General features: G+C 39.4%; 1 protein-coding gene across 3 annotated transcripts in view; it reads left to right on the top strand.

The window, feature by feature from the left end:
* The window catches only part of RALGAPA2 (Ral GTPase activating protein catalytic subunit alpha 2), a gene marked incomplete at its 3' end in the record, with an annotated part of 223,245 nt that overhangs the window by 100,804 nt on the left and 95,382 nt on the right, over window positions 1–27,059 (top strand). For all 3 annotated transcript variants that reach the window (XM_081149681.1, XM_081149682.1, XM_081149680.1), the window contains 8 exons: window positions 5,695–5,823; window positions 9,779–9,907; window positions 10,710–10,768; window positions 14,583–14,691; window positions 19,725–19,835; window positions 21,380–21,448; window positions 21,712–21,849; window positions 24,591–24,774. In XM_081149681.1, coding sequence (XP_081005807.1) covers window positions 5,695–5,823; window positions 9,779–9,907; window positions 10,710–10,768; window positions 14,583–14,691; window positions 19,725–19,835; window positions 21,380–21,448; window positions 21,712–21,849; window positions 24,591–24,774 — 928 coding nt within the window. The remainder of the gene's footprint in view (window positions 1–5,694; window positions 5,824–9,778; window positions 9,908–10,709; window positions 10,769–14,582; window positions 14,692–19,724; window positions 19,836–21,379; window positions 21,449–21,711; window positions 21,850–24,590; window positions 24,775–27,059) is intronic.

Raw genomic sequence — 27,059 nt, 5'->3', positions numbered from 1 at the left:
AAAATTGACCAATTAGTTTACCTGTTTTTACTTATGTAGACACGTTTGTGTATTGAAATTAAGTATGTATGAAAAGTTAATTTCACAGGAAAGTTTTCTATATGTATTAATGTAATTTTAAATTTATACCGAATAAATGCGTGAACTCACCAGTCACCGCTAGTAAACAGATGCTCACGGCTGGGGCGTGGCTTAGCTCGGGGAACATCAGCCAGCACGTGCTAAAACTGCTGCAGAAAGTCACACCGCTGACAACAGAACCACTTGCTGTGCGCGATGCAGTGTGGTCACGGGCTAATCATTTGCCGAACATTGTTTAGGAGCAGTGACTCTTGGATTTAAATATGTAGACTATAGTTGTAGATATGTAATATTTATTCATGTCGGCAAAATTACTAGTTTTTTCCCCCAACGTATGGCCTGTTCTCTAAAATTTGTTAAAAATGACAGTGAAATAACAAAATTAACTTCTTAATTTAATTATAAGCAAACCTTAGTTAAAAGCATTTTAAAATTAACAGGGTATTAAATTTTCACATATGACATACGGACCGGAAATTTTGTCTTAAATCCGAAATCTGTTTGTTAAATCAAGGTCTGCAAAATCGAGGGTTTACTGTACTTAGAAACACTGCAAGATTGTGTCTGCTTTTGAATTGTTAAAGGAAGCTTAAATTCTCTGCAGATTTAGTGCTAAAAATATTCCTTTGCATTCAAGTTTTGTGATAATTAGTAATTCCATTGGTTGTGGAATGAGTCGTACCTTTTTAATAATCAGATTAATGGGGTAAGCAGATCTAAACATTACCCATTTTACCAAACAAGAGCATCCTATAGAATTTTCTAGATAAAAGATAGGTATCTTCTCGGGAAAATAGTGATGAAATCATTTATTGTGTAGCATTTTAGTTTTCTTAAGGTAAAATGTTAAAGGAGTGATTCAGTGATTTTGCGTACATGGGTTTTATTTCTTAACTATCCTGTTTGGCCTCCTGGAAGGTCTGAGTGACTTTAGGTGGAATAACCGGATCTGTTTGCTCCTGAGGATCAGGCGTGAGTTTGCTGAGGAAAGGCAGGGAGACAGATGGCTGGCTATTATGTTACAACCATCATCTGCTGGGCCGTGAGCAAATATTAAGTGAATAATATATATGTAATTGGTGTGAAAGTACAGTGGCAACATTTCTAATTCCGTTTGAAGGATGGCGACTTCTTGAACATTTGTATTTCATAGAATATATTGAAATGTCTTTTTGTTTACAGGGTTAATACATTTTAAAGTATTTTAAAGTGAACATTTTCCCCTCATTTTTGACACCACTGTGCAATATTTTGAATTGAAATGGCCTGTAATGGCCCTTTTTTCCCCCCATAACAACACGAGCACTAAATTATAGCTGTGCAATTATGTAAACAATGGAAATGTTTCCAGAATGAATCCTTCCTTTTAAATTTTCATTTTGCGTAATTGTTGGAAGGTTTGGAACCATAATAAACAAAATTATTTTACACATTTATCGTTCTAAAGGTCAATTATAAGAGAACTAAAGAAACAACACTATGCAAAATGAATAAACCAATTTCTGTTGCCATCACCATATGTTTTTTTTCTTATCACTTACGGTTTTTCCAGTTACTGTGTACATAGCATTCAATTAAAGCGATTCATTTACCAGGCTGACTGTGGTTTGTGTTTATAGAACTGTGCTTTGGAGGAGAGGAAACAACACGCCTCTGTTTGAATTACCTGATTTTTTTGTAAGATCAGTGATAAGAGACAGATGTTCTCTCCAGTTACTTTCTCATAAACCCGAATCTTTTGATAAACTGCAAATTCACAGTTTCCATCTTACAATCTAGTTTTCACACTCAGTGTAGCATAGTTGTGGACTTTCAACCAGCAACAAGAGAAAAAAATACTAGTTTTGTGGTCTGTTCACTATATTGCAGCATTTTGGAAAATTAAATTTATTTCACCTGAAGAGTTTTGCTTATGTTTTAAACTGGTCAATTTTCAAGAGTAAACAATTTCTATTTTAGAGTATATTTTTCATTAAGCTTATTTTTAGTCTGTTTATAGTGTGAAAAAGAGACTAATTTTTGCTACCAGATTCATATGTTGAATTATAAGGCATTCTCGAGCCCCTTAGAAGAATGGAACCTAGGAAATCTAAAAATATCATTTCCCTGTTCTTATTTCACCTGTACAGTGTGGCTAATTGTTGTAATGCTTTGCTAAGGATGTTATTTGAAAGCATTAATTTCCAGAGTTTTAAAATTTCTGGGATAAAGTAATCTAAGGCACTTATATGTGCCACTTTTGAAATGTTTTAAAATGTTCTTTCTGAGTATCAGCAAAAGAGTAGTTCACAGACTTCTACAAAGTAAATTCCAGAAAGTCAACTCTTTCATAGTCCTTCCATTTTTGACAAGATTTTTTTAACTTATCACTCTTTGCTTCTGTGTGGCCCTTTTCATTTCACAGAGGCAGGTGTTCACAGCTAGTGCACCACTAGACGCAGCTCTGTAAAGGGAAATCATCCCATTTTATGGAAGAGAAACGTGAAGCTCTAGGCATGACGTGACCTGCCCATGATCGCATACGCTAGGCCTTGGACCGAGGCCTAGTGGTCCCAGTTCTAGAGGACATTTCCCACTGGTGGTCACAACGAAGGCAGCACTGTAGCATCAGATTGCGCGGTGGGGATAATGGCCCCTGGCGAGTCCCTGTGACTCTCCTGGGTAGTCCGACTGGAGTGGGTACAGAACTTCTCTCACACACCCCCAGACTGCAAATCCCCCTTTTAACAAGGAGAGCCTCCATCAGACATGACAGTCAGCAAAAATTCAAAAATTTTTGGTTTGCTGTTACTGTATTCACTCAAGGGTTATTTTCTGTTTATGAGACAGAAAACTAGTTTTCCAGAATAATCTTATTTAAGTTTAAAAAAAAAAAAGTGTATTACTTTGAAAAGCAGATAAGTACTATTCACTTTGGATGTGGACATGACAATAGCTTGAAGAATGGACATTTGGGAAGCGGCTTTCTGTGCTGTCGTATATAAAGCCCTGGATGCTGTAAAGAAAGTTTCAGCATTTTATTTTTCCAAAGATTCCAGTTATAACTGTGAAGGTGAAAAGAGAATTCTACTAGAAATGAATGGAGCACTTTGTGGATAGTCCCTCTACAGAGACTATACAGCTGCTCTCTTTTGAGTACCACACAGTTATTTCTAATTTTAAAATGTCATCACAAAGACAAAACCTTTGGGTTGCTCCATTTCAGTGTGGAGAGGCAAAATTAGCAGGCATATGGCTGTAATTTGGCTGACTGGCCATATATTCCCCTCTTTAAGCCACACCTTAACCTACTCCAGTGCTGGCTTTAACTGGCCGGGCAGCACAGGCCCCGCTTCTCCTTGGGGCTCCGTCTTACGTGGGTGGCAGGGCAGGGTAGGCTAGCCATCTGTTATTTTGCCCTCTCTTTCCAACCTTCTCGCCCATAGAAACAGGTTCCGTTGATGTGACTGGCCAAGGTCCAGAGGTACAGGGGGCCGTGTGACTTTGCCTCAGCTGCACACATTTCTGCTGTCTTCAGCGTTCGTGCCAACTTAGTAATTTTTTGTGAATGCCCCATTTACAGATCATTGCCTTTACACATACGAGTCCCACGAAGCAAAACGGGTTTCCTGTAAAATCTTAGCTTTAGCTGATTAAAGGGTTTAGTTCCTAATTACCATAAACTTATCCCAGAAAGACATTTTTAAAATTAAAATCCTAAATTCCAATTGTGAAAACGGCTTATTTGACTTAAGTATGGGCTAAAGGTTTTTAAAATCTATAGTGTTCAAGGCGCAGGTCCTCATCTCAACAGATGGAATTAACACTGTAAACATAACAAAGTTAACATCACGGTTGTTTGCATTATTAATCTTCAGATGCATGGCATTCTGCTACCTTGCCAGCCAGGTTTGCCCGAATCCTTTCATTGCAGCATATGTCAACAGAAATGTGCTTCCATCTGCTGCTGAGTAGCCTGATGCCTGATATTCCGAGACAAGGCCCAGCACAATGCGTACCTCTGTGAGTAATTACAGGTGTGTGGTGAGGAGCCCAGGGCATTAATCAGAGGCTTAATTATGAAAAAGGTGGATCTTTTGTTCCATTCCTGGAGCATGAGTTTACCACACACTTTCTAAACTGCAGCATCCATCTGCTCAGCCCCTGAGAATGTTTGCCTTGGCTGATACGGACCCTAATGTGTGTCAAAGGCCGTGATTAAAGCAGGTTTAAACATTAACTTGGAAGGAGTGTGGTTCAGGTTTTTCCTTCCTCCTTTTTATCTGTCTGTCTATCTATTTATCTATCTACATATTTATTTTTGGTAGAGGAAAAATTCTGCTGAAATTCTAAAACTTCAGTACTTGCAGAATATTTATCATATGTGAACTCTAACAGAGTAAGCGTTGTACATTTTTAGAATATAAAAAACAACACAATTTGTAGAGACTTAATGAGTCCACTGTGTAAGGGGGGAAAAAAGTCTTAAAATAAATGTAAACACAAAAATTCTCTTTTTAGAGAAGAAGTTGTTAAGTGAGGTTAAGGACTTATGTTAGAATACAGCATGTTGCTACTGCTCTGCTCTAATTTAATCCAATTAAATTGGGATTATTTTGAAGGGTTTTTGAAATAGCCACACTAAATTCTGATAAAAGAAACAGGATTTTTTTTTTTTTTTTGTGTATTTTGCTCCTTGTATTTTGAGACTGACTGTAGGTTGTATATCTACAAGTAATATAACTATGGTACTTAGTATGTTTGATTCAGAGTGTGCATTCCCTAGATCTGCATAAAGACACTTTTTTTGGTTTTCTTACTACCCCCCAACCCGGCATGCACACACTCACACCGATGGTTTCATAGGTGTGGTCTGACCGTGGGTGACATGAGTGCTGTCCAGTGGAGTCCTGGCCTGGTCTGCCACAGGCTGGAATGGGTGACGGCCTCAGGGCAGAGCTAGCGGGCAGGGGCCAGCCAGCCACCCACCAGCGATAGGCTGTTACAGACGGGAATCCCGGGCGTCTGGGCAGTTGGTGGTCTTCCCGGTGTGTTCTGTGAGAAGGGCGGCTGTTGCACTTTGCACTTGTACTTCGCAATCACACTGACACTCAGAGCCACACCAACCACCTGACTTACCAGTATGACCGATCACAGTGCGACCATAGCACGTGAAGTTGTCTAACATGGAATTACCTGAAGAGTAAAAATCTCCATCTCTGTCGGCTTTAAGATTTTTTAATGTAAGTGTGCTTAACTTTTGAAAATTGAAGACTATGGAAAGGGATAGATGTTTTATTTGTATATTTTTATTTGTATATTTTATTTATATATTTACCTCAGCACTCCTTTGGCTTGTCCAAGGAGCTCACTTTTAGGTGGAAGACATAAGAAGTGTCTAGTCCCAGTGCCACAGTTTAGATTTTTGACAAGTCATCTTACAGTTTAGTGTCTCAGTTCTCTTTCATGTAAAATGGGTACAAGAGCCCTTGGGCTAACTTATCTCCAAGGATCCCTTTACTGAGAAATTTCTGTGGTCTGTGTTCTCTTAGATTACCGTGTACGGACTTCCTGACTCCTTTGGAATTTTGTTCTCGGGAATGAACAGTTGTACTCTCTTCTCTTTTCTTTCAGGATATCTTAAATACCATTATAAGGCACTGTCCACCCCGCTTCTTCTCCCTGGGCTTGCCTGGCTTTTCAATGCTGGTGGGGGACTTCATCACGGCTGCTGCCAGGGTCCTCGGTACAGACGTGCTGGCGGTGAGTATGACAATGCTCAGCATCCGCTCTCCCGGGGGGCTCCCTGATCGCTAACAAGGTTCAGATTTCTCCACTCCTAACAGGTGTTGACTCATTAGTGCAATGTGAAACTGGGCTCTCGGGTAGATGCCCTGGCAGCTGAGGTGTGAAATTGTAGGATAAGATGACACACTAGCATCGGAAAGGCGTTTCATCAAAAGGCCGGAGTGTGAAAAAGCATCCTCACTGATATTCCAGCACATTTACACAGTCAGAGGCAGGACTTGTCTCTTACAACCTTATTAGCATCTTCTAGTCAATGGCAGTGCAGACATACATGTCTGTAATAAAAAGAGAACTTTAAGTGTCCATTGTCAATAATGTGGTGGTTTTTTTCATTACTGTCTTGGTTATTAGAAGTCTAATAGGAACTATTGCCTTAAAATGTTAGAACATAAAACGATGTCTGTGATAAAGATAGAATTTTGAGTGTACATTATTAATAATGTTTTTTATTATTGTCTTAGCTATTAGAAGTCTAGTTTAGAAAATACTTTTAAAAGCTAGAACACTAACGTTTTAACCAGAAAATGAATACAGTGGTACCTTGGTTTTCAAATGCATTCCGTTCCGGAAGACCGTTTGAGTTTTGAAACATTCGAAAACCGAGGTTATCCACAGCCGACAGCTGGGCCTCAGGATCTTGCCCTCAGCGGAAGCCACGTGGCATGTTCGACTTCCGAGGTGTGTTCGAAAACCGAAGCGTTTGCTTCCGAGTTTACGGCATTCGTAAACCAAAATGTTCGTCTACGGAGGCGTTCGAAAACTGAGGTACCACTGTATATATTTTCTTATTAATGTGCAGAATTCTTGTACTAAAAAATTAGAAGAAAGTGGACTGACTAAATGGGTATTAAGAGCTACAAAAAGAATTTATTTGCAATCTCCACATTTACCTCCACTATTAGGGCAATGTCTCAGTGCCTTTTGAGAGAATAGTTTCCTACATTTAAATTTAAAGTACTTCTCACATTTGTGCTCAGTATAACTGTTACCTGTTCTGATTCATTTTTTCCCCTCTTCAAATAGTATAAATAAAATTAGCTTTACTGGCCCACCGCGCCCACCTTCACTCGCTGCAGCACCCCTGTTGCCCTCTGTCCTCTGTCAGTTCTCTCTTAGTCCTCTGCTGCCTCCTCACCCACCCACCCTAGTCTCTGAAGCTGGAGTTGGAGCCATTGCCACTCATCTGAGAAGTTCAAGGTACTTTGTAGAACTTCTGCCACACAGGCCATGGGTCTTCAAGCACATTTATAAGCAATGGCTGCCATTGGAAAGAAATCTGTGATTGTTGGTGATGGAGCCTGTGGCTGGATTTCTGTGCTCATCGTTTTCAGCAAGGACCAGTTGGTTCCCAGAGGTGTGTATGTACCTGCAGTGTTTGAGAACTATGTGGCAGATACTGAAGTGGATGGAAAGCAAGTAGAGTTGGCTTTGTGGGACACACCATATTGGTGTGGGTTGATTTTGGGGGTCTCTGTTCTGTTCCATTGGTCTGTATGCCTGTTCTTGTGCCAATACCTGGCTGTTTTGATTACAATGGTTTTGTAGTACATTGTGATATCCAGTATTGTGATCCCTCCAATGTTGTTGTTCTTTCTCAAGATTGCTGAGGTTATTAGGAGTCTTTTGATAGGGATTGCATTGAATCTGTAGATTGCTTTGCATAGATTGGACATTTTAATGATGTTAATTCTACCAATCCATGAACATGGTATATACTTCCACTTGTTTGTATCTTCCTCTGTTTCCTTTTTCAGTGTCCTATAGTTTTCTGAATACAGGTCTTTTACCTCCTTGGTTAGGTTTATTCTCAGGTACCTTATTTTTTGTTGTTGTTGTAATGGTAAATGGGATTGTTATTTTAGTTTCTCCTGAGAATTCATTATTGGTGTATAAAAATGCCATCAATTTGTGGGTGTTAATTTTGTATCCTGCTACTTTGCTGAAGTCATTTATTAACTCTAACATGTTTTTAGTGGAGTCTTTAGGGTTTTCTATGTACAATATCACGTCATCTGTGAATAGTGATGGTTATACTTCCTCCTTTCCAATTTGGATGCCTTTTATTTTTTCTTCATCTCTGGCTAGGTCTTCCAGTACTATGTTGAATAAGAGTGGTGAAAGCAGACATCCCTGTCTTGTTCGTGATCTTTAGGAAAATGTTTTTAGTTTTTGTCCATTGAGTGTGATGCTGGTTGTGGGTTTGTCATAAATAGCCATTATTACATTGAGGTATGATCCCTCTGTTCCTACTTGCTGACAGTTTTTATCAAAAATGGGTGCTGGGTTTTGTCAAATGCTTTTTCTGCATCTATTGATATGATCATGAGATTTTTATTCTTTATTTTGTTTATGTGATGTGTCAGGTTTATTGACTTGAGAATATTGTACCAGCCTTGCATCCCTGGAATAAATCCCATTTTGTCATGGTGTGTGATCTTTTTAATGTATTGCTGGATTTAGTTTGTTAATATTTTGTTGAGGATTTTAGCACCTATGTTCATCAGGGATATTGGCCTATAATTTTCTTTCTTCGTAGTTTCTTTAGCTCTCAGGACACAAATAAAGGAGAGAATGCACCAGTACTATTTAGTTTACAGCTAAACCTTGCCTTGTTAACTTCTCAGGAAATTGTGCTGTGGATATTTGTGTGTGTGTGTGTGTGTCCTTTGTTGCTGGTGAAATGGACTATTAGCACAATTTTAAAACATAAAGAGGCCATTAAGACAAATTGTGTGAAAGCAACAATGATCACAGGCAACTGAAGAAGTAGAAAAACTGATGTTGATTTGGATAAATGAAAAGCAGTTAGCCACTGACATAATTTTGGAGGCAGTGATACGTGAAAAAGCTGAGATGCTGCATGCTGACCTCCTGAAAGACACCCCTGGAATGAGTGCTGGAAGTGATTCATTTAAGGCTAGTAGGGGGTAGTTTGATAAATTTAAGAAAAGAAGTGTTTGTTTATAGATTAAACAGTACATTAGACATGTACTGTATATAAGAAAGGTTAAAACAATCATTTGGGGATCTGGTACAAATTAATTCAATTTACATAATTTCTAATGGGGAAAAATGATTCAGTTTTCGAACAAATCGCTTCTCAAACAGTCTTCCAGAACAAATTAAATTTGAGAACTGAGGTTCTACTGTGTACCTGATTCCAATAATGGCAAACAAGTGATTTTGTTTTCCAGTGGAAGACAGACACTATATTTTGCAAAGCAGTTCTTGGTGAAACAGGAAATTAGGTAGATGGTGTCTTCTCTCTTTCTCTACCTTCTATCAGCTCGATCCCTCTTTTTTTTTCTTTAAAAAATTTTTTTAAAAAATATATCTTTATTGATTTCAGAGAGACGAAAGGAGAGGGAGAGAGAGAGATAGAAACATCAATGAGGAGAGAGTCATTGATCGAGCCCGCAACCCGGGCATGTTCCCTGACCGGGAATCGAACCCCGATCGCCTGGATCCTAAGGCAGTGCTCAACCGCTGAGCCACGCCCGGCTGGACTCGATCCCTCTTTCTTAAGAATTTTTATTAATTGTGTTTACAGCAAAACTAATATTAAGTTGATATGATTTACCCTGCTTTGTCAGGAACATAAGACTAAAAAAACAGGTAAAACAATCATGACAGAGTTGATCAGCAGACCAGTTTTCATGGTGCTTGTCTATATCCAAGTATAGTGATATTTTTCCTTGGAAATAAGCTTTTTCATTTAGGCAAACCTCTCCTGCCTAAGTAAGTATTCACCTGAGGGAAAATAGCCAGCCATAGTTTGATATTTTTTATCTAAGGTAAAATAATTATAGAGATTCCCTTTCAAGATCATAAAAAAAGTAAAACATATTGTCTCTTATCTGAAGTTTCTAACATACAAGAAGAAAAATGTGTTTCACTTTTTTGTGTGCAGGCACCTCGTTCAGAGGCTCTCACCATTCTTGGCTCTCTTGTCTGCTTCCCGAATATCTACCAGGAGATCCCCTTGCTGCAGCCAGTGCCGGAAGTTAGTGAAGTCGTTACAGGGGCCGAAGATGTCAAGGTACATACATACATGATGCATTTGACTGAATCTCAACTTTATAATTCTGGCTCTAAAGTTATCTCTTCCATTATTACACAGTGACCTAATTATCTGAAAGTTCTGCTGTATTGGTTAAATGGTTCAATACTTGTTTTTTTGGAAGGCTGTTTTAGGGAGATTAAATGTATGAGATTCAGAGCATACTATAGTTAAAACTGATAAGTTCCTCGGGTGTTTTTATATCTGTTTATCATGCCTGTGGGTCATGACTGTGTAACGAATCATCCTTTATAATAATTTTATTAGTTTAATTATGCTGCGTTAGTGCATCAAATGAATTTATAAAAATTAATTGAAGTAACCTAAGCATTCCATTTCATTGTCAGCCTGATTAAATACTACTAATAATTTGAAATTCCACGTTCCCTCCTCTGCTGATTTTGGGGCCAACAAAAGTGCTTTTCAAATCCCAGAATCGCTCAATCTATCTACATACCCTAGTATATAATTACAATAAATAATTCAGTGTACAATATGCAATTCAATTAAAGTAAAAGAACACCGAGAATCTCCTATCTGGAAGTCTCATTTGCTTTGCTAGGTTTTTGTTGTATACCCAGAATTTCTGTTCTCTAGCCGAGCTTAATTGCCCACGGGGCTACCCCGAGCCCCATGTTTCCTTCCCCCCGGGGTCTCCCTGATGGGAGCCTCCCCAGAGCCCCCTGGTCCTTCAGTCGCTCCTGATGGCTTGGAACACAGAATTATATGGGGAACCAATTACTAAACGAAGTTTTTATTTTACTTCCTTGTGTTTTTTTAGCATTACCTCATAAATATTTTACTGAAGAATGCCACAGAAGAGCCAAGCGAATGTGCAAGGTAAATGTTGAATGAAACGTAAACTGTTTTATAGTTTTGTGATACACATTTGTGTGTAGACAGTGTTAATAAACACTTGCTCTTTCACATTGCCCTACACACACTGGAAAGTATAACACGTGTTCAATCAGGAAAACGCTTTACTTCATTTTTTCCAGTTTCCACTATGATTCCTTCATTGAGTTATGATTTATTTAGAAACAGATTCCTTAATTTCCAAACATATGGTTATTTCTGTTTATTTCTTCTGCTACTGACTTAGTTAATTGCATCGTGGTTCAGAAATGCTGTCTGCCTGATGATAGTCTTATAAATTGTTGAGATTTGCTTTGTGACCCTATATGTAGTCAGTTTTTGCAAATGTCTCATACATACTTGACAGTGTATACACTATTCCGTTGTTGAGTGTAGTGTTCTAGATATGTCTACTTCACTGACTTTTTAAACCATGTCCTTTAAATATTGCATATTCTTTTTAATTTTTCAAATCATTTGATCATTTACTGAGAAAAATACATTAAGATCTCTCCTGGTACCTATTTCTCCTTGTATATCTGTTCATTTTTAAAAAATATATTTTGAAGCTGTGTTATTAGCTGCAAAGACGTTTAGAATTAGATCTATAGTGAATTAAGTCTTTTATATTTATGTAGTAACCCTCTTTATCTCGAAGGGTAATTTTTTAAATCTTAAAGACCACTTCTCTGATATTGATCTGGCTATTTCTTTATAACATTTTCTATCCTCTTAAATTTAATCTTTCTATATTCTTTTAAGGTCTTCTCTTTTTGCAAAAACGGTAGCTCTTTCATCGGTTTTTATACTTTGTTGTTGGCCCTTCTCAGTGTTTTGCTTTCTCCCTTCTCTTGCCTTCAGTGTTCCCCCTCCGATTCTTTCTGTCTTCCTCTCTTCTCTCTGTCATCCTTCCTTTTTTCTTTTTCTCTCTCTTTTTTCTTCTTTCAGACTATTTTTTCCACATTCTATTTATTACCTCTATTTTTTTAAGAAGTCCTGGATACTCTTCGACTTCTTTCAGAGGTTACCTTAGAAATTTTACTCTGCACATTTGTCTTACTAATTCTGAAGTTAGCCTGCCTCTCCCTCCACACTGCCGTTTCCTTAAAACGTAACCTTCTGATTTTGCTGCGGCATCACTGCACCTGCTCTCTCCCGTTTCCCTTCTCTGCCTAACCTCTGAGTGTGGACGTTAGAGTGACTCGGGTCTTGGGACTGGCCCTCTTCTCTCTCCAGGACTTTCTAGGTGCTCTTATTTGTTCTAACCGGAAATTAACCTTTAAAAGACGGCATTTAAAAGACAGCATCATACAAACTCCATATATTTTCCAGGATCAGCTGTACAAATAATGGTTTCTTTCCTTTTGCCTGTAAAAAAGAACGTATATGCTTAGGTTTCTGAGTATTTAAGTACCACCTACCTGCTGATGATACTGAATTTATTTACCGGGACCCTGCTGTGAACCCTTTATACTTTCAGGCTTATATATTAAACTGCTTACTTAATATCTCAACTTGCATGTCTTAGCATATCCAAACTTAACACAACCTAATGAACCCTTGAGTCTGCTGACTGTCTCACAGACTATTTTAGTAAATGGCACCGTCACCTAATGAGATTTTTAATGCAGAAGTTTGGGGGGATCCTTAATTTGTCCTTTCCTGTAGCCACCACATTCAGCCCTTCAACAGGGGCTGGCAATAACTTTTTTCCAACCCTTTTTTTTTAGTGTATAAGTCAAATTTCTGTAGAGTTCAAAATGGAGTAGAAGTGTGTCTGATGTGGTCAGCCTTTCTTAGTTGTGAATAAAAGGAATCAGTGAAATTAAGGGCGTGTGGTGTAGATAAGCGTGCAGACTGAAGCAGGACTGAGATTTCGGATACATGGAGCATTAAAAGAGATTACACTGGGGAGCGATGATTTAGGAAAATTAAGAAAAAATTAGAAGTTTTGTTGTATAAATTGGAGTGGTATGAGGTGCATAGTAGCAAACAAGAGAGTGTGTTGGGAAACAGCATGAGAGGGAAGGTAGGACTGCCATGAGCTAAAAAGTGTCTTGATAGATAAAACTCATTTGAGATCACAAAGGACATACTTGGGATGCAGAGAATCCTCATTGGCAAGAGCGCCCAGGGATGAGTGATTGATAGTATTAGAATTAGAAGGTGCTAAATGGGAATGTTATATGATAAGTTTCAAAGAGAGCAAATAGCATGGAAGAGCTCTTATAAGCCACTGTGGCTTAAAACTCAGAGTGAGTGAGAGTAGTTTAGATTATAAAACCATTTTGTGGGTCACAAATGCTCTCCATAGTGCAAAGCTAGTGGTAACAGAGTAACGCAGGTCCTAGAAGTGAGAAATCTGTGCCCTTAAAAAATTACATTTAACAAAGAGGTTAATGGGTTGTAAAAAAATAAAAGTGTTTTCATATACACATACTCATATACATATACGCACATGCACACAGAGAGAGGCTCTTAAAATAGTAAAAATGAAATTTTTGATATAATTCCAAGTTGTATAGATTTTAGTGGGTTGAACAGAGTCTGGGGGAAATGAAAAAAATGTAGAGTACGTGGGAATTTAGAATATATGCCAACTAAGAATGCAAAGCGCGGTTTCTAGCTGAGAATAGGCATAGGAGCTAGGCAGGAGAAGAGGTGGACTAGACAGCTCTGCACCGTAGGAGCATCAAGGGTTAGTCACGTGGAACTCCTGGATAATGCTGGGCTGGAGAAGCAACAAAGGCCTGGCACATCTTCTAAACCAGGTTGCACTACTTCACGGAGTGAATTTTGGTAGAAGGTGACACAGTCTTCAAAAGATTTTCAATATGTTTGTTCTCACGCACTTAGTCTATCCTAATTTAAAGAGGTGAGAATCCAGTGAAAGATGGTGGTTTTAAAACCTCAAAATAATATTGATTTTAATTGTGGAATTATATCGAATGCAAATGAACTTTCAGTAGAGAGAGCTGAGCAGTGTGTCCAGTTTGATTGGCACTGGATGTGACCTCTTATTACAAAGAACAGCAGATACATATTATAGCGATTATCTGACTCTGAATAGTGATTTGAATCCCCTTTTTGTTCTGAAAATGAGCAGTTTTAGGAGCAAATATTTTAATTGTATATGTAGACATTCAGAAGAAAATTAATAGGAGTATGACTTTTTGATTATTGCAAAAGATAGTGGAGTATATCAGTTCCAAAGAGAATTACCACTTAAAATTGATTTATAATTGAGAACAGTAGTTTGTAAAGGCCTGTGCAACTCAATTATTTTGTCTTAATACATTGTTTAAAAGAAATAACAGTGAAACTTACTTTGAAAGTTGTATTCAAGTATTCTTTATAACAAAATATAGGATTTGTCTTCTCTTTGTGGTAGGTGTTGTGTATTTTATTTTAAGGGAAACAGTTACAAACTCAATTTGCAACCATTTTCTAAGATTCATGTTTTTTATTCTTTCTCAAAAATATCTTGAAGCAGTAAAATTTAATTAAAAATTAGTTTCAGCAAAAATAGGTTGATGTATGCTGTGACATTAACAGAAAATATACAATTTATTTCATGAAATATTGAATTACTAACCATCATCAGTATTTCTCTTTGTCCTGAAAACTGGTCTGTGGAAGTTACCTTATCTTTTTTCCTCAAGAAAACATTCTGTTAATGTAAATTTTGCTACTTTTCAAAAATATTTTGTCATTTGAAAATACCAAGAAAATTTGGTCCAGGGATTACATTAAAACATCACATTTCATGAGAGCCTTCCTCCTTTCTCTTTTTCCAAAGATGCATTGCCATTTGCTCACTCGGGGTCTGGATATGTGAAGAGCTTGCGCAGCATACACGCCACCCTCGGCTGAAGGAGGCTGTCAACGTGATAGGTGTCACTTTGAAGGTATTACCGACTCACGATGTCCATTTGTCATTGAGCTATGTTCTAGGTTTTCAACTAGTTTTCATTTGGATTAGCCCCATCTTTATTTCCCCCTATATTACCAAGAGGTTTGTTTTCATTTAAAAAAATTTCTTTTCCTGAGAGCAATGGTGAATGTTCTGTGAGGTTTCAGAAGAGGCCACCAAGGGATGCTTTCTCGCTGACATCTGCAACCTGGTCATCATAGCCTGAATATTCCTAGGCCAAGTTCAGTGACAATTAGGTCCCTATGGTGGCTGGGCGGCTCCTGTGGCAAGGAAGACAACTGTTACCTGCTGGTGGGAGTGATAAGAAAGTGGGATTTTGTGCTCTGGCCTCTTAGGCAGGTCTAGGAGAGGCCTGACAGCCCTGGTTGTGACCTGGAGTGCTCACTGTCCAGCTGGGCCTTGGGAACTCTTAGGACATCTCTCTTCCTTAGTTTTATTAATGAGAAGAACTTCCATTTATTGGGCACTCACGCTGGGCCCCATTCATGGTCTCTGAATACTTTTGTTAACCTTCATGACAACTCTCTGAGGTAGCTGTTACAGTCCCTGTGTCACTCCAGAGGAAAGCAAGGCCCAGAGAAATCAGGTCGTGAGCCCATGGCCATGCAGGCCTGAGTAATGGAACCAGCACTGAGAGCTGGTCTGTGTGACATGAAATACCAAACTCAACTTTTATACGTCCTGTTAGGCCACTTCTAAACCAGAGCTCAAATCCTGCTGGGTCCTTCCATGGCTCCTGCTTAGAAATGGTGGTAGTAATTTTAGCATGGCTGTTAGTATACCTCCGGAAGATAAGTGCCCAGCCCCTGCCAGGTGCTATGCTGAGGGTTTGTGGAAGTTCTCCGTTGCTAGGTGATTGTCCATTTTACGGTGGAGAAACCGAGGAGCAGAGGAGGTAAAGAACTGGTTTCAGACCAAGCTAAAGTTCAAATCCTGAACTGTCCACCTGTCACCAGCTCCCAGGCTCTTGCCTGCCCTTCTCCACTGTCTGCCACATGCTGCTTTAATAATAATAGCCATTACAGCTGACACTGCCAGGCCCCTGTGCCACCCTTTGTGTTTCAGCCCACAGGATAACGCCAGGGGTGTTCCCCTGCCCATGGCTCAGCATTCTGCCCTCTGATCTGACCCCTGCCTTCCTTGGCAGCCTGATTTCATGGCAGCCCTCCTCACCACCCCTCTTCCTGGTCAAACTCAATGCCTCCTGTTCCTTAAGTGTGTCCTCTGACCACCTCCCTGTCATCCTGTCCTCTCCCTTACCCCCTTGATGCCTCCTGGGATTGCCAGTTATATCATAAGAACTGGAAAAATGCTTGCTGGTGATCCCTGTGGAGAGGAATGGGAAATTAATTAAACCAAGATACCACTTAGGAGTGCTCACTCTGCCCTGAGCAGGGGGCTGAACCCTGACCTTTGTAATTGTGTTTAATCCTTAGAACTACCCCATGAGGTGAAGGGTTATTGCCAACTCTGCTTTACAAATTAGGAAAATGAGCTTATTGGGAATGATAGAGCTTGCCAGGGTCAAACCCAAGATACCCTGGCCCCTTGTCTGGGTTTTTTCACAACTGCGGTGTGCAGGACACTCCCCAACTCCCAAAGCCATGGAGAAATATTCACATATAAAAGTGAAAAATGTTGGATATCTGTTGTTTATCTTATGTAGATTCCAATTTTTTTTAATCTTATTTTTTCAATTCTAAGATCTGTCTTTCAAATTTTAATTTTTCTTAAATCAAGAAATGTATATTTAATATAATGTGGTTCCCCCACCTCTGCCTCTTTCCTGGAAAAGGTGTTAATAATTTGATAGTATCTTGAAACGAAGGAGATGTACAGATCTCTATGTCTATGTAGTATAAAAGAGAGATGAAAATATAACAACTTATATTTTTTCTTTGTATTTATACAAATTTTCAAAAATTTCTGTAATATTTCTGTAAATATGAGGAAAAACATAAGGCATCAGAAAAAAATGTACCTGCCCTTTATTGAGCCCTTACTCAGTCATGGGTTTCCCAGCACAGTGCTTGGACTGTGCCTGTGAATCCCCTACCCCTGTACATTCTACAGCTATTTCCATTTTAGAAATGAAAGAGAAGGTGACTAAGGAAAGCCAAAGAACCCCTCTTGCTCCAGCTTGAATGAAGTAGTCTTAAAAAAAAAAATACAAAAGATCAGTGAAACCAAGAGCTGGTTCTTTGAAAAATAAACAATACTGACAAACCTTCAATCAGACTCATCAAGAAAAAAAGGGAGAGGACCCAAATAAATAAAATCAGAAATGACAGAGGAGAAGTAACAACTGACTCCAAAGAAGTACAAAGAATTGTAAGAAAATATTACGAATGATTATCTGCCAACAATTGGACAGCCTGGATGAAATGGGTAAATCCCTAGAAGCATACCATCTTCCAAAACTGAATCAGGAAGAATCAGAGAATCTGATTAGACAGATTACAACTAGCCAAATCGAAGCAGTAATCAAAAAAACTCCCAGCAAACAAAAGCCCTGGACCAGATGCCTTCACAGGTGGATTTTACCAAACATTCAAAGAAGAACTAATACCTATCCTTCTTAAACTATTCCAAAAAATTCAAGAGGAGGGAAGACTTCGAAACTCATTTTATGAGGCCAGCATTACCCTACTTCCAAAACCAGATAAAGACACGACAAAGAAATTAAGTTATAGGCCAATATCCCTGATGAACATAGATTCTAAATTCCTCAACAAAATATTAGCAAACCAGACCCAGAAATATATTAAAAACATCATACGCCATGGTCAAATAGTATTTATTCCAGGGATGAAAGGTTGGTACAATACCACAAATGAATAAACATGATATACCACAGAAACGAAGTGAAAGATAAAAACCACATAATCATATCAGTAGATGCAGAAAAAGCATTTGATAAAATGCAGCACCCATTTATGATAAAAACTCGCAGCAAAGTAGGAATAGAGGGAACATACCTCAACATAATAAAGGCCACATATGACAAACCCACAGCCAATACCATAGCTAATGAGCAAAAATGACAGGTATTTCCCTTAAGATTGGAAACAAGACAGGGATGTCTGCTTCACCACTCTTATTCAGTGAAATACTGGAAGTCCTAGCCACAGCAATCAGACAAGAAGAAATAAAAGGCATCCAAATTGGAAAGGAAAAGGTAAAACTGTTATTATTTGCAGATGACATGATACTGTATATAAAGAATCCTAAAGATTCCACCAAAAACCTACTAGCTCTGGTAAATAAATTCAGCAAAGTAGCAGGATACAAAATAAATATCCAGAAGTCAGTTGCATTTTTATACACCAATAATGGACTATCAGAAAGGGAAACTGAGAAAACAATCCCATTTACAATTGCAACAGCGAAAAACTACCTAGGAATAAATTTAACCAAGGATGTAAAAGACCTATACTCAGAAAATTTAATACACTGAAGAAAGAAGTTGAGGAAGATGCAAATAAATGGAAGTATTTACCATGTTCATGGATAAGAAGTATTACCATCATTAAAATGTCCATACTACCCAAAGCAATCTGTAGATTCAACACGGTTCCTATCAGGATACCAATGGTGTATTTAAGAGACTAGAACAAATATTCCAAAAATTTATATGGAACTACAAAAGACCCCAGCAACCTTGAAAGAAGAACAAAGGTGGAAAAACCACACAACCTGATATTAAACTATAGAACAAGGCCATAGTACTGGCATGAAAAGAGACATATCAATCAGTGGAACAGAATAGAGTCCACAAATAAACCTATGCCTTTGTGGTCAATTAATGTTTGACAGAGGAGTTAAGAATATAAACTAGGGTAAAGAGAGTCTAGTCAAATAAATGCTGTTGGGAAAATTGGACAGATACATGCAAAAAAAAAAAAAGAAAGAAATTAGACCACCTTCTTACATCATGCACAAGAATAAACTCAGAGTGGATTAAAGACTTAAAATGTCAGACTGGAAATCATAAAAATCCTAGAAGAAAACATAGGCAGTGAAATCTTGGACATTTCTTGTAGAAATATTTTTTCTGATATGTTTCCCAGGGCAAGGAAAACAAAAAGTAAATGAATGGAACTACATCAATCTAAAAAGTTTTTGCACAGCAAAGGAAACCATCCAGAAAATGAAAAGACAACCCACTGAATGGTAGAACATATTTGCCAATGATACATCTGTATGATAAGAGGGTAATACCCAAAACTTATAAAGAACTCAGACAACTCAACACCACAAAAAACAACAAAAAACCAACAACATTCCAATTGAAAAATGGGAAAGGACCTGAATAGACACTTCTCCAAAGAGGACACACAGATGGCCAAGAGATATATGAATATATGCTCAACGTCACTAATGATCAGAGATGCAAATTAAGACCACAATGAGGTATCAGCTCACACCTGTCAGAATGGCTGCCATCAATAAATCAACAAGTGCTGGTGAGGCTGTGGAGAAAAGGGAACCCTGGTGCACTATTGATGGGAATGCAGACTGGGGCAGCCACTGTGGAAAACAGCATGGCGTTTCCTCAAAAAATTAAAAATGGAACTGGCCTTTTTTTTTTTTTTGCCAGATGGGAGGGGGGGTTGGGGCCTGAGTGAAAAAGGTGAAGGGATTAAGCAAAAAAAACCCCCAAAAGTCATAGACACAGACAACACTATGGTGATTGCCAGGGGAGGGAGGGGAAGGGGAGGTGGAGGAGGGTATGGGGGATACATGGTGATGGAGGGAGACTCGACTTGGGGTGGTGAACACACAATACAGTGTACAGATGATGTGTTGTGGAATTGTGCACCTGAAGCCTGTATAATTTTGTTAACCAGTGTCACCTCAATACATTCAATAAAAAGAAAAAAAAATAAAGCAAAACAAGGGAATGTATCTCTAAAAGGAGCTAGAAAGAAGTCACTTTTGCTCTCCCCTAGGAATGGTGTTTGTGTTAAGTGAGGTCACTTAGTTTGGGATTTGGTTTCCTTTCAGTTTCCTAACAAAGTCGTGGCACAGTCAGCTTGTGATGTGCTTCAGTTGCTGGTTTCCTACTGGGAAAAGCTTCAGACGTTTGAAACCTCTCTGCCTCTGAAAATTGCAGAAGTAAGTCTCGTTTCTTTTTATTATACACAGTATCCCCCCCAAAAAATGTATACAGTTTACCAGCTGATACCTACCTCAATTTTGAAAGCAGAATGTATTTTAATAAACACTGCCTTTATAATTATTCAGTGTGTGTATACATGTTTTTGGGACACCCTATATTTGCTATTTAATTGATTATGAATACTCAAGTAACTGTTAGAGAGCTGAATATTAAATTGCCACGTGAGTCTTCGCTTTAAGATTGAGCTGCACTGGTTCTCAGCTATGATTTCGGGCACCATGTAAAAGCTACCGGTGTTCCTGGGCAGAGCCTTACACTTGGGGAGTTTGAAAGGCAGACACGACCACAACAAAGAGGGCTTTGTAGATTGGACTTCATTCATCCATAGTAATTTGGATGGTGCCAACAAGGAGTAGGCAGCTGGTTATGATGCCCTCTGCGTGGGGGGGGGGACTGTTGTGTGTAAGACAGGAGCCTCCCAGACCGAAGGCCCGGACTGTGCTTTCTGCCATGGCCTGATTACCCAGCTGTAATGAGATTACTGCTAGAATACCCTCCGTGAGGGTGATTGGTGGAGTAGAGGGCCAGAGGAGCAGGAAGAATCCACTCAGCGATAATGTCCTGGTGCTTGACCGTACGGGAGCAGGTACCCTTGCCCCTGTAGGGCCTGGTAGCAAAGCACACCCATTCCTGCCAGTTTTTTGTTTTGTTTTGTTTTTGTTAATCTTCACGCCAGGATATTTTTTTCCATTGATTTTTAGAGAGAGTGGAAAAGTGGGACAGAGAGAGAGAGAGAGAGAGACACTGATTGGTTGCCTCCTACACATGCCCCGACCAGGGCCAGGGATCGAACTTGCAACCCAGGTACGTGCCCTTGACCAGGAACCAAACCCAAGACCCTTCAGTGCCTGGGCCAACGCTCTAACCACTGAACCATGCTGGCCAGGGCCCTGCCAGTTTTTATAGCTATACTTTTTAAAAACATGCCCTGTTATTTACACATCCAGTGGTAACTCTTCAAGGAAATTTGGTTTGTTTCCATGTGGTATTAGAGGGAGCGTGATCCTGACTCATTTTTTCTCAGCCCAAGACAAATTTCACCAGCGCGGTCACTGTTCTCATAAGTGATTTTTTGATGTTAAGTGACCTAGAGTGAATTAGAACTGCAGACATAGGAATATGGTGCTGCACCATGTAAACTTGAGTTTTGGGGCAACCGTATAATTTATTGTCTACACAGAATGCCTTTGAGAATAGAAGGCATGCTGAGACACTGGGATAACGGGTGTAGACCTGAGGCGATTTATAAGAAAACTAAATGGGAGCATTTTCATAACTGTTCTTGAAAGCATTTTTTGCTTTTCTACGGGAAGTGTGGAGACTGAAGATAGAAATTGTATGACTACAGAGAGAAATATTTCTCCAGGGCCCCCAATTTTGCCACCAGTAGAGTGGAGTGGAAGCCATATGGGACTCTTACCATACGGCTTTCAAAAGTGTCACTATGGTCTGTTTGATTGGGGATTTGTCTTTTATACAGATCCTTGTGGCCACAATTGCTTTTCTTTTACCAAGTGCAGAGTTCTCCTCAGTGGAAACAGATAAGAAGGTAGGTGGCACCTTGGCTAAGTTTCTCCTGAAGTCTATTTAAAAAAAATGTAAAACAGAATGATAAATAGTATTACACGCAGGGCTGTCCTTTGTAGTACCTTCTCTGCTAACCCTCCTGTGAAAACCTCACTCATTCATTTATTCCTGTTTTAGTTGTGTGTCCGTTGAACAGTTACTATCGTGCAGGGACAATTCTGTTTATTACCGTAGTGAAATCTGAAAGACTGCAGTATAAGGTCCTGGGCCTGTTTCCTCTTGCAGTTTATTGTGTCCTTGCTGCTCTGCCTCTTGGACTGGTGCATGGCATTGCCGGTGAGCGCCCTGCTGCGCCCAGCGTCCACGGTGGCCCTGGAGGAGCAGCACTCACCCAGAGCCCCTTTGCTGGATTACATCTACAGGGTGAGTCTCCAGCTGGGCCTAACAGGCCTAGCGTCTGGGCTTGAGCATCCAAGAATTCCCAAATACGTTTTGTGCATGTACTTATTTACCAATGCCCTTTCGAAGAGGGCTTATGGGGGTGGGGGGGTAAAAGAAATGAATAACTTAGGGAAACAGACAGGTATAATGGAAGAGAAGCAATGATTACCAAGTGAAAGGTGCATGCATTGTCACATGACTGTCATCTTTACACAACTGCAGTTTGATCAGAATCCCCCAGTTTTCATGGAACATAGTCCAGATCTACTTAATTTAAAAAAAATCTGTTTATATTGTAGGAATATCCACAGCCTTAGTTTGACAAAATCTGTTTTTCAAAGGAAGAAAAAAGTATAGTGGTCCCAGTAACCTCTTTGCTTTAAAAGATCTTTAGAAATAAATTAATGAAATATATCACATCAAAATGATTAACATCATCATTTTTATAGCACTTAAAATATTTGAATTTCACCCCATACTAATGACTAGGCGTGGTGTTTGCTCTGGACCCTTTATACTATCCTCCTTTAAAAATATATATATATATCTTTATTGATTTCAGAGAGAGGAAGGGAGAGGGAGAGAGAGAGAAACATCAGTGATGGGAAAGTCACTGATTGGCTGCCTCCTGCATGCCCCCAACTAGGGATGGAGCCCGCAACCCCAGCATGTTCCCTGACTAGGAATCGAACTGAGATCGCCTGGATCCCAGGTCAATGCTCAACCGCTGAGCCACACCCAGCAGGGCTATACTATCCTTCTATATAGGCCTTTCAGTCTGTCCTGTGAGGGCCTTATTTATTATTATTATTATTATTTATTATTATTTATTTATTTAGCATTTGTGTGTCCATTCAATAATTATTTTTATGTAGGGACAATTCTGTTGTTTATTTTTTTAGTAACAAACCTTTAACAATAGGTTTTTAAAAGAGATTCCAAGTCATTAATTGATTACTTTATTGCCTTATTTTAAAATTTATTAAATTTTAAAAATACCACTTAACCATGGTTGAAATTCTACTAAAAAGTATTGTGTAGTTTTAAATGGATTCTTCACTAATTAAAGATTTAAATCACTATGTTGGGATCAATTAGCTACTGCTGTCATCCTTAAAGTAGCCACAATCATTTAAATTCATCTCTTTTCTTAAAAATGTCTCTTAAAATTGCTTTACCAATTTAAAGTCACCTCATAGTTAACACGATTCATAAATTTATTGAATAAGTCTTCATTGTATTTTTAAAGGAAACTTTCTATTGAAGTATAAATGCACTTAGAAAATTGCATCAATCATAAGAAAGAGCCTGATGAATTTTCACAAAGTAAATATACCTCTGAAGCCAGATCCCAACTCTAGAAACAGAACATTCCTAGCCTGCCAGAAGTCCCCACTGCACCTCCTCCTAGTCAGTACCCCCTCCCCCCCACATACCTAGGGATAACCACTCTCTTGACACAGATAGATTAGTTCTGCCTATTTTTGAACTTTATATAGATGGAAGCATACTGTAAGTTCTTTTGTGCCTGATGTCTCCACACAACATTGTTTTTGAGGGATTCGTTATGTTGTTGTGAATAGTTGGAGGTTTTTCACTCTCATTGCTCTTTGGAATTACACAGTGAGAATAAACCACAATTTATTTTCTATTCTACTGTTGATGGAAATTTGGGTAGTTTAGAGTTTGGGACCATAAAGGACAGTTCTGTGAACATTCTATTCTAGTATGTTTTTTGGTACACATATATGTGTGCATTTCTGCCAGGGACATCCCCAGGAGTGGAGTTGCTGGAATACATATATTTTGCTTTAGTGGTGAACACTAAATAATTTTCTGGAGTGGCTGTGCTAATTTACACCGTCACCAACAGTGTCTCAGATTTGCAGCTGCTAACCCTTTGCTATCTGGTGGGTATGCAGTGGTATTGTATTGTGGTTTTAATTTGCGTTTCTTATTTTTATTACATTTGACTAATAGAAAGTAATTCTTTCAATGACAGAAGCTCACTTTTATATTAATAAGAAAGCTACCATAGTTTTTCTATGGTGCCTTTCTGCTAGGAAGATGGCACATTTAGGTGCGTGTCCTTGGCTGACAGCATGTTCTTGGTTCTTTTTAGCTGTGCACAAAGGCTGCATACTCCCCAGTCCTCCTCCAGTCCCCAAGGGGCAACACTGGTAGAAGGAACTAAACAGGGAGATGCCCAGCCTGACCACAAGGCCTCCTGCCATGTGGGAAAATCCAAGTTAGTCATCTGAAAGTGAAATGACAGAAAGAGACTAGACTTTGGGTGGTGAGCACACAGTTCAATATACGGATGATGCTTTATAGAATTATACACCTGAAACCTATATAATTTTATTAACCAATGTAATCCCAATAAATTCAATAAAAATATTTTTAAATAGATAAATAAAAGTGAATTAACTTCATATAAGTATATTTAGCCCAAAGATGTCTCCTTAGTTTCTAGAATATTACCTTGATTTTCATACAGAATAGCAAAATAGGCACTTTTTTACTTTTGCTTTTTTTTTTCTGCCTTGAGAATATATTTATTGACATTGATGTGAAAGGAACAAATAAACTTGCTAATAGCAGGAATATGTTTTAGAATGGAAAAGATTTGTTGTTTTAAACTATTACCAAGCAGGAGTCCTACCTCCTAAGGGACAGAGGTTAGTGGCATCCGTGGCACACATTCCCTTCTGTTTCCACAGGTTCTGCACTGCTGTGTCTGTGGCTCAAGCACATACACCCAACAGAGTCACTACACACTGACCCTGGCCGACCTGTCATCCTCAGATTATGACCCCTTCCTGCCGCTGGCAAATGTGATGAATTCTGAGCCAGTCCAGTATCATTCATCAGCAGAACTGGGCAACCTGCTTACTGTGGAAGAGGGTGAGTTTTTTTCAGAATATTAATTTTTGTGGGCAGGAAAAGGAAAGATTATATAGCCTTTTATCCATGCTTGCTGTGTTGTTTTTAATTCTAGTTGCTGAAAGCCTGGTTTCTAAAGTTCTCTGAAAATTCTGCCTTCCTTGTTTCTTCTCTTTTTCTCTATTTCTTCTTTCTTTTTCCATCTAAGTTGAATTTTGTATTATTGAAGAACCATATGTCTCAGACCCATGGGACCCACAAAAACAGGTCATTTTCTATCCCCAAGGAGCTTTACATCTAATGGGAGAGGCAGGATAAATGCGTATGGACTCTTTCGTGGGCTGGCAGCACCATAGGGGCTTCCCGTGGAGAAGGGTTGAAGCGAGACTTAGAAGGATGGACCGACTTTGAAAGGAGCTGGTGAGGTGCTCCTAAGAGAGCGTCCTGGAGAGAGGTGGGGACCTACATGCACCCCTTAGGATAGCTCTGTTTACAGCATATAGGGGCAGTTTTAGAGCGTGTGGGCATCTCCAGGACTTAGTATGTCCTTCACGGCCACCCTTCTCCCCAGGATGACAGGAGCTCATCTCTGGAATGTGAGTCAAAATGTGGGTGTGTCGTCTATCCATACATCTGATAAAATTGCATAGAGCCCCCCTGAACTCTGAATATTGGCGAGTTATTTCCGTGTCAGTTTCCTGATTGTAATATGGCACTATAGGTACGGAAGATGTCACTGTTGGAGTGAAGGATATTTAAACTCTCTTCGTGTTCTTTCTCACAAATGCATGTGAATCTTCAACTGTCTCAAAATTAGAAGTTAAAAAAAAAAAAGTGGGTGTGGAGGCCCAAGAATGGAACTCTGGGTAAAAGTACCCTTAAAGACAAAGGAGTGCGGGAATGCCCCCAGGAAAGGAAAGCGAGGGAAATGGAGAGACGAATCCGGGAAGAGCCATTTCCAGAGGTCCCAGGAAGAGGGTAGGTAGGGAGCGAGGAAGGTCAGCAGTGGCGAGGAAGGTCAGCTGTGGCGGGGGCTTCGGAAAGCTCGGGCAGGGTGGGAACAGAACAGGAGCTGTTGGATTTCCCAGCCGAATGTTCGGTGGCTGGTTTTGCTGAGTACTCTGGGCAGAGTGATTGGTCTGTGGCCAGGTGGCATGAGCAGATGACCTGGGGGTGACCATTCAGATCTCTAAACAGACCCTCTGTGGAGCCTTTGGTGGAGAGAGGAAGGACAGAGCAGGCACTAGCCGGCCGAGGGCACGGGGTCCGGGGCTGTGCTGGCGAAACGGCAGAGTCTGGAGTGAGGTTCCAGCTGCGAGGGGCTGGGTGAAGTGCGGATGGAGAGGACCGGCGTCAGGGCCCTGCTCAGGAACGTGGGCTCGGGAGCCAGCCTGTCCTTGTCTTAGCTCCATTTGATAGATGAGCAAACCCAAGTGAAGGATTTTCCCAGGGGTGTGCAAGTCAGAAGCAATGGAGACGGGATTTGGATTTAAGGTCTGATGACCAACGTCCTGAAACCTCGCACCACTTCCTCTGATATTTTGCAAGAATACCCTGAGGACTCATTTTGAGCGTGTTGCTGGTGGATGGCGTGTGGCACATTTTCATTTGTCTCCTTGTTGCCCTCCATTTGCTTAATTATGTAGTTGTCTTTTTCTGGAGTTCAATGTTTGTTTAAAATGCAATATTTTCTTGACTTTTTCCCCACAGTTGTAAATTCAAACTTTATTTTTTTAATAAAGTGACCCTTTATCTGTTTCCTTTGTTTCCTACCTTGTTTCCTACCATGTCTCATAAGAAAATTAATTTACTTTGTCCCAAAGTCATTAATTTACATTCATCCTGTATAACTATTATAAAAATAGGTTCACCCCTAATTATGACTCATCATGATAAACTGGCCCAGCTCAAGGAGAAGCTGTAAATGGCATGCACCATGTGCCCCCCTCATTAATACCTCTAAGTGCTTAAAATGAAAGGAAGGGAGGAGCTTTAAAAAATAAAAGTTAAAGGACAGCTTAAAGTTACTGCTTCTATATTTTATCTCTAAGTTTAGAAAAATAAATAAATATTTGGCCTATATTTTTCATAGTTTGTAGAAGTCATGAGCTTGTTTTTCATTAATGGAATCTAGACTTTCTTTTCATTTCTCAGGGCACCCACAGGCAGTCGATCCAGCTTCAGTCTGCCAGGGAAGAACAATTCTCATTTTATAAACCGTTCCTTTTCTTACTTCTCAGTAACAAAAAAAAAGTATTTTGGGTTTTTATTGAGTGTGTCATAGTTTATGACTTGATCAGTGTGAC

Source organism: Miniopterus schreibersii (genome assembly GCF_964146895.1).
Source record: "Miniopterus schreibersii genome assembly, chromosome: 10".
Taxonomy (NCBI): Eukaryota; Metazoa; Chordata; class Mammalia; order Chiroptera; family Miniopteridae; genus Miniopterus; species Miniopterus schreibersii.
The sequence above is the reverse complement of the archived record's forward strand: the minus strand, read 5'-3'. Positions and strand labels throughout refer to the sequence as shown.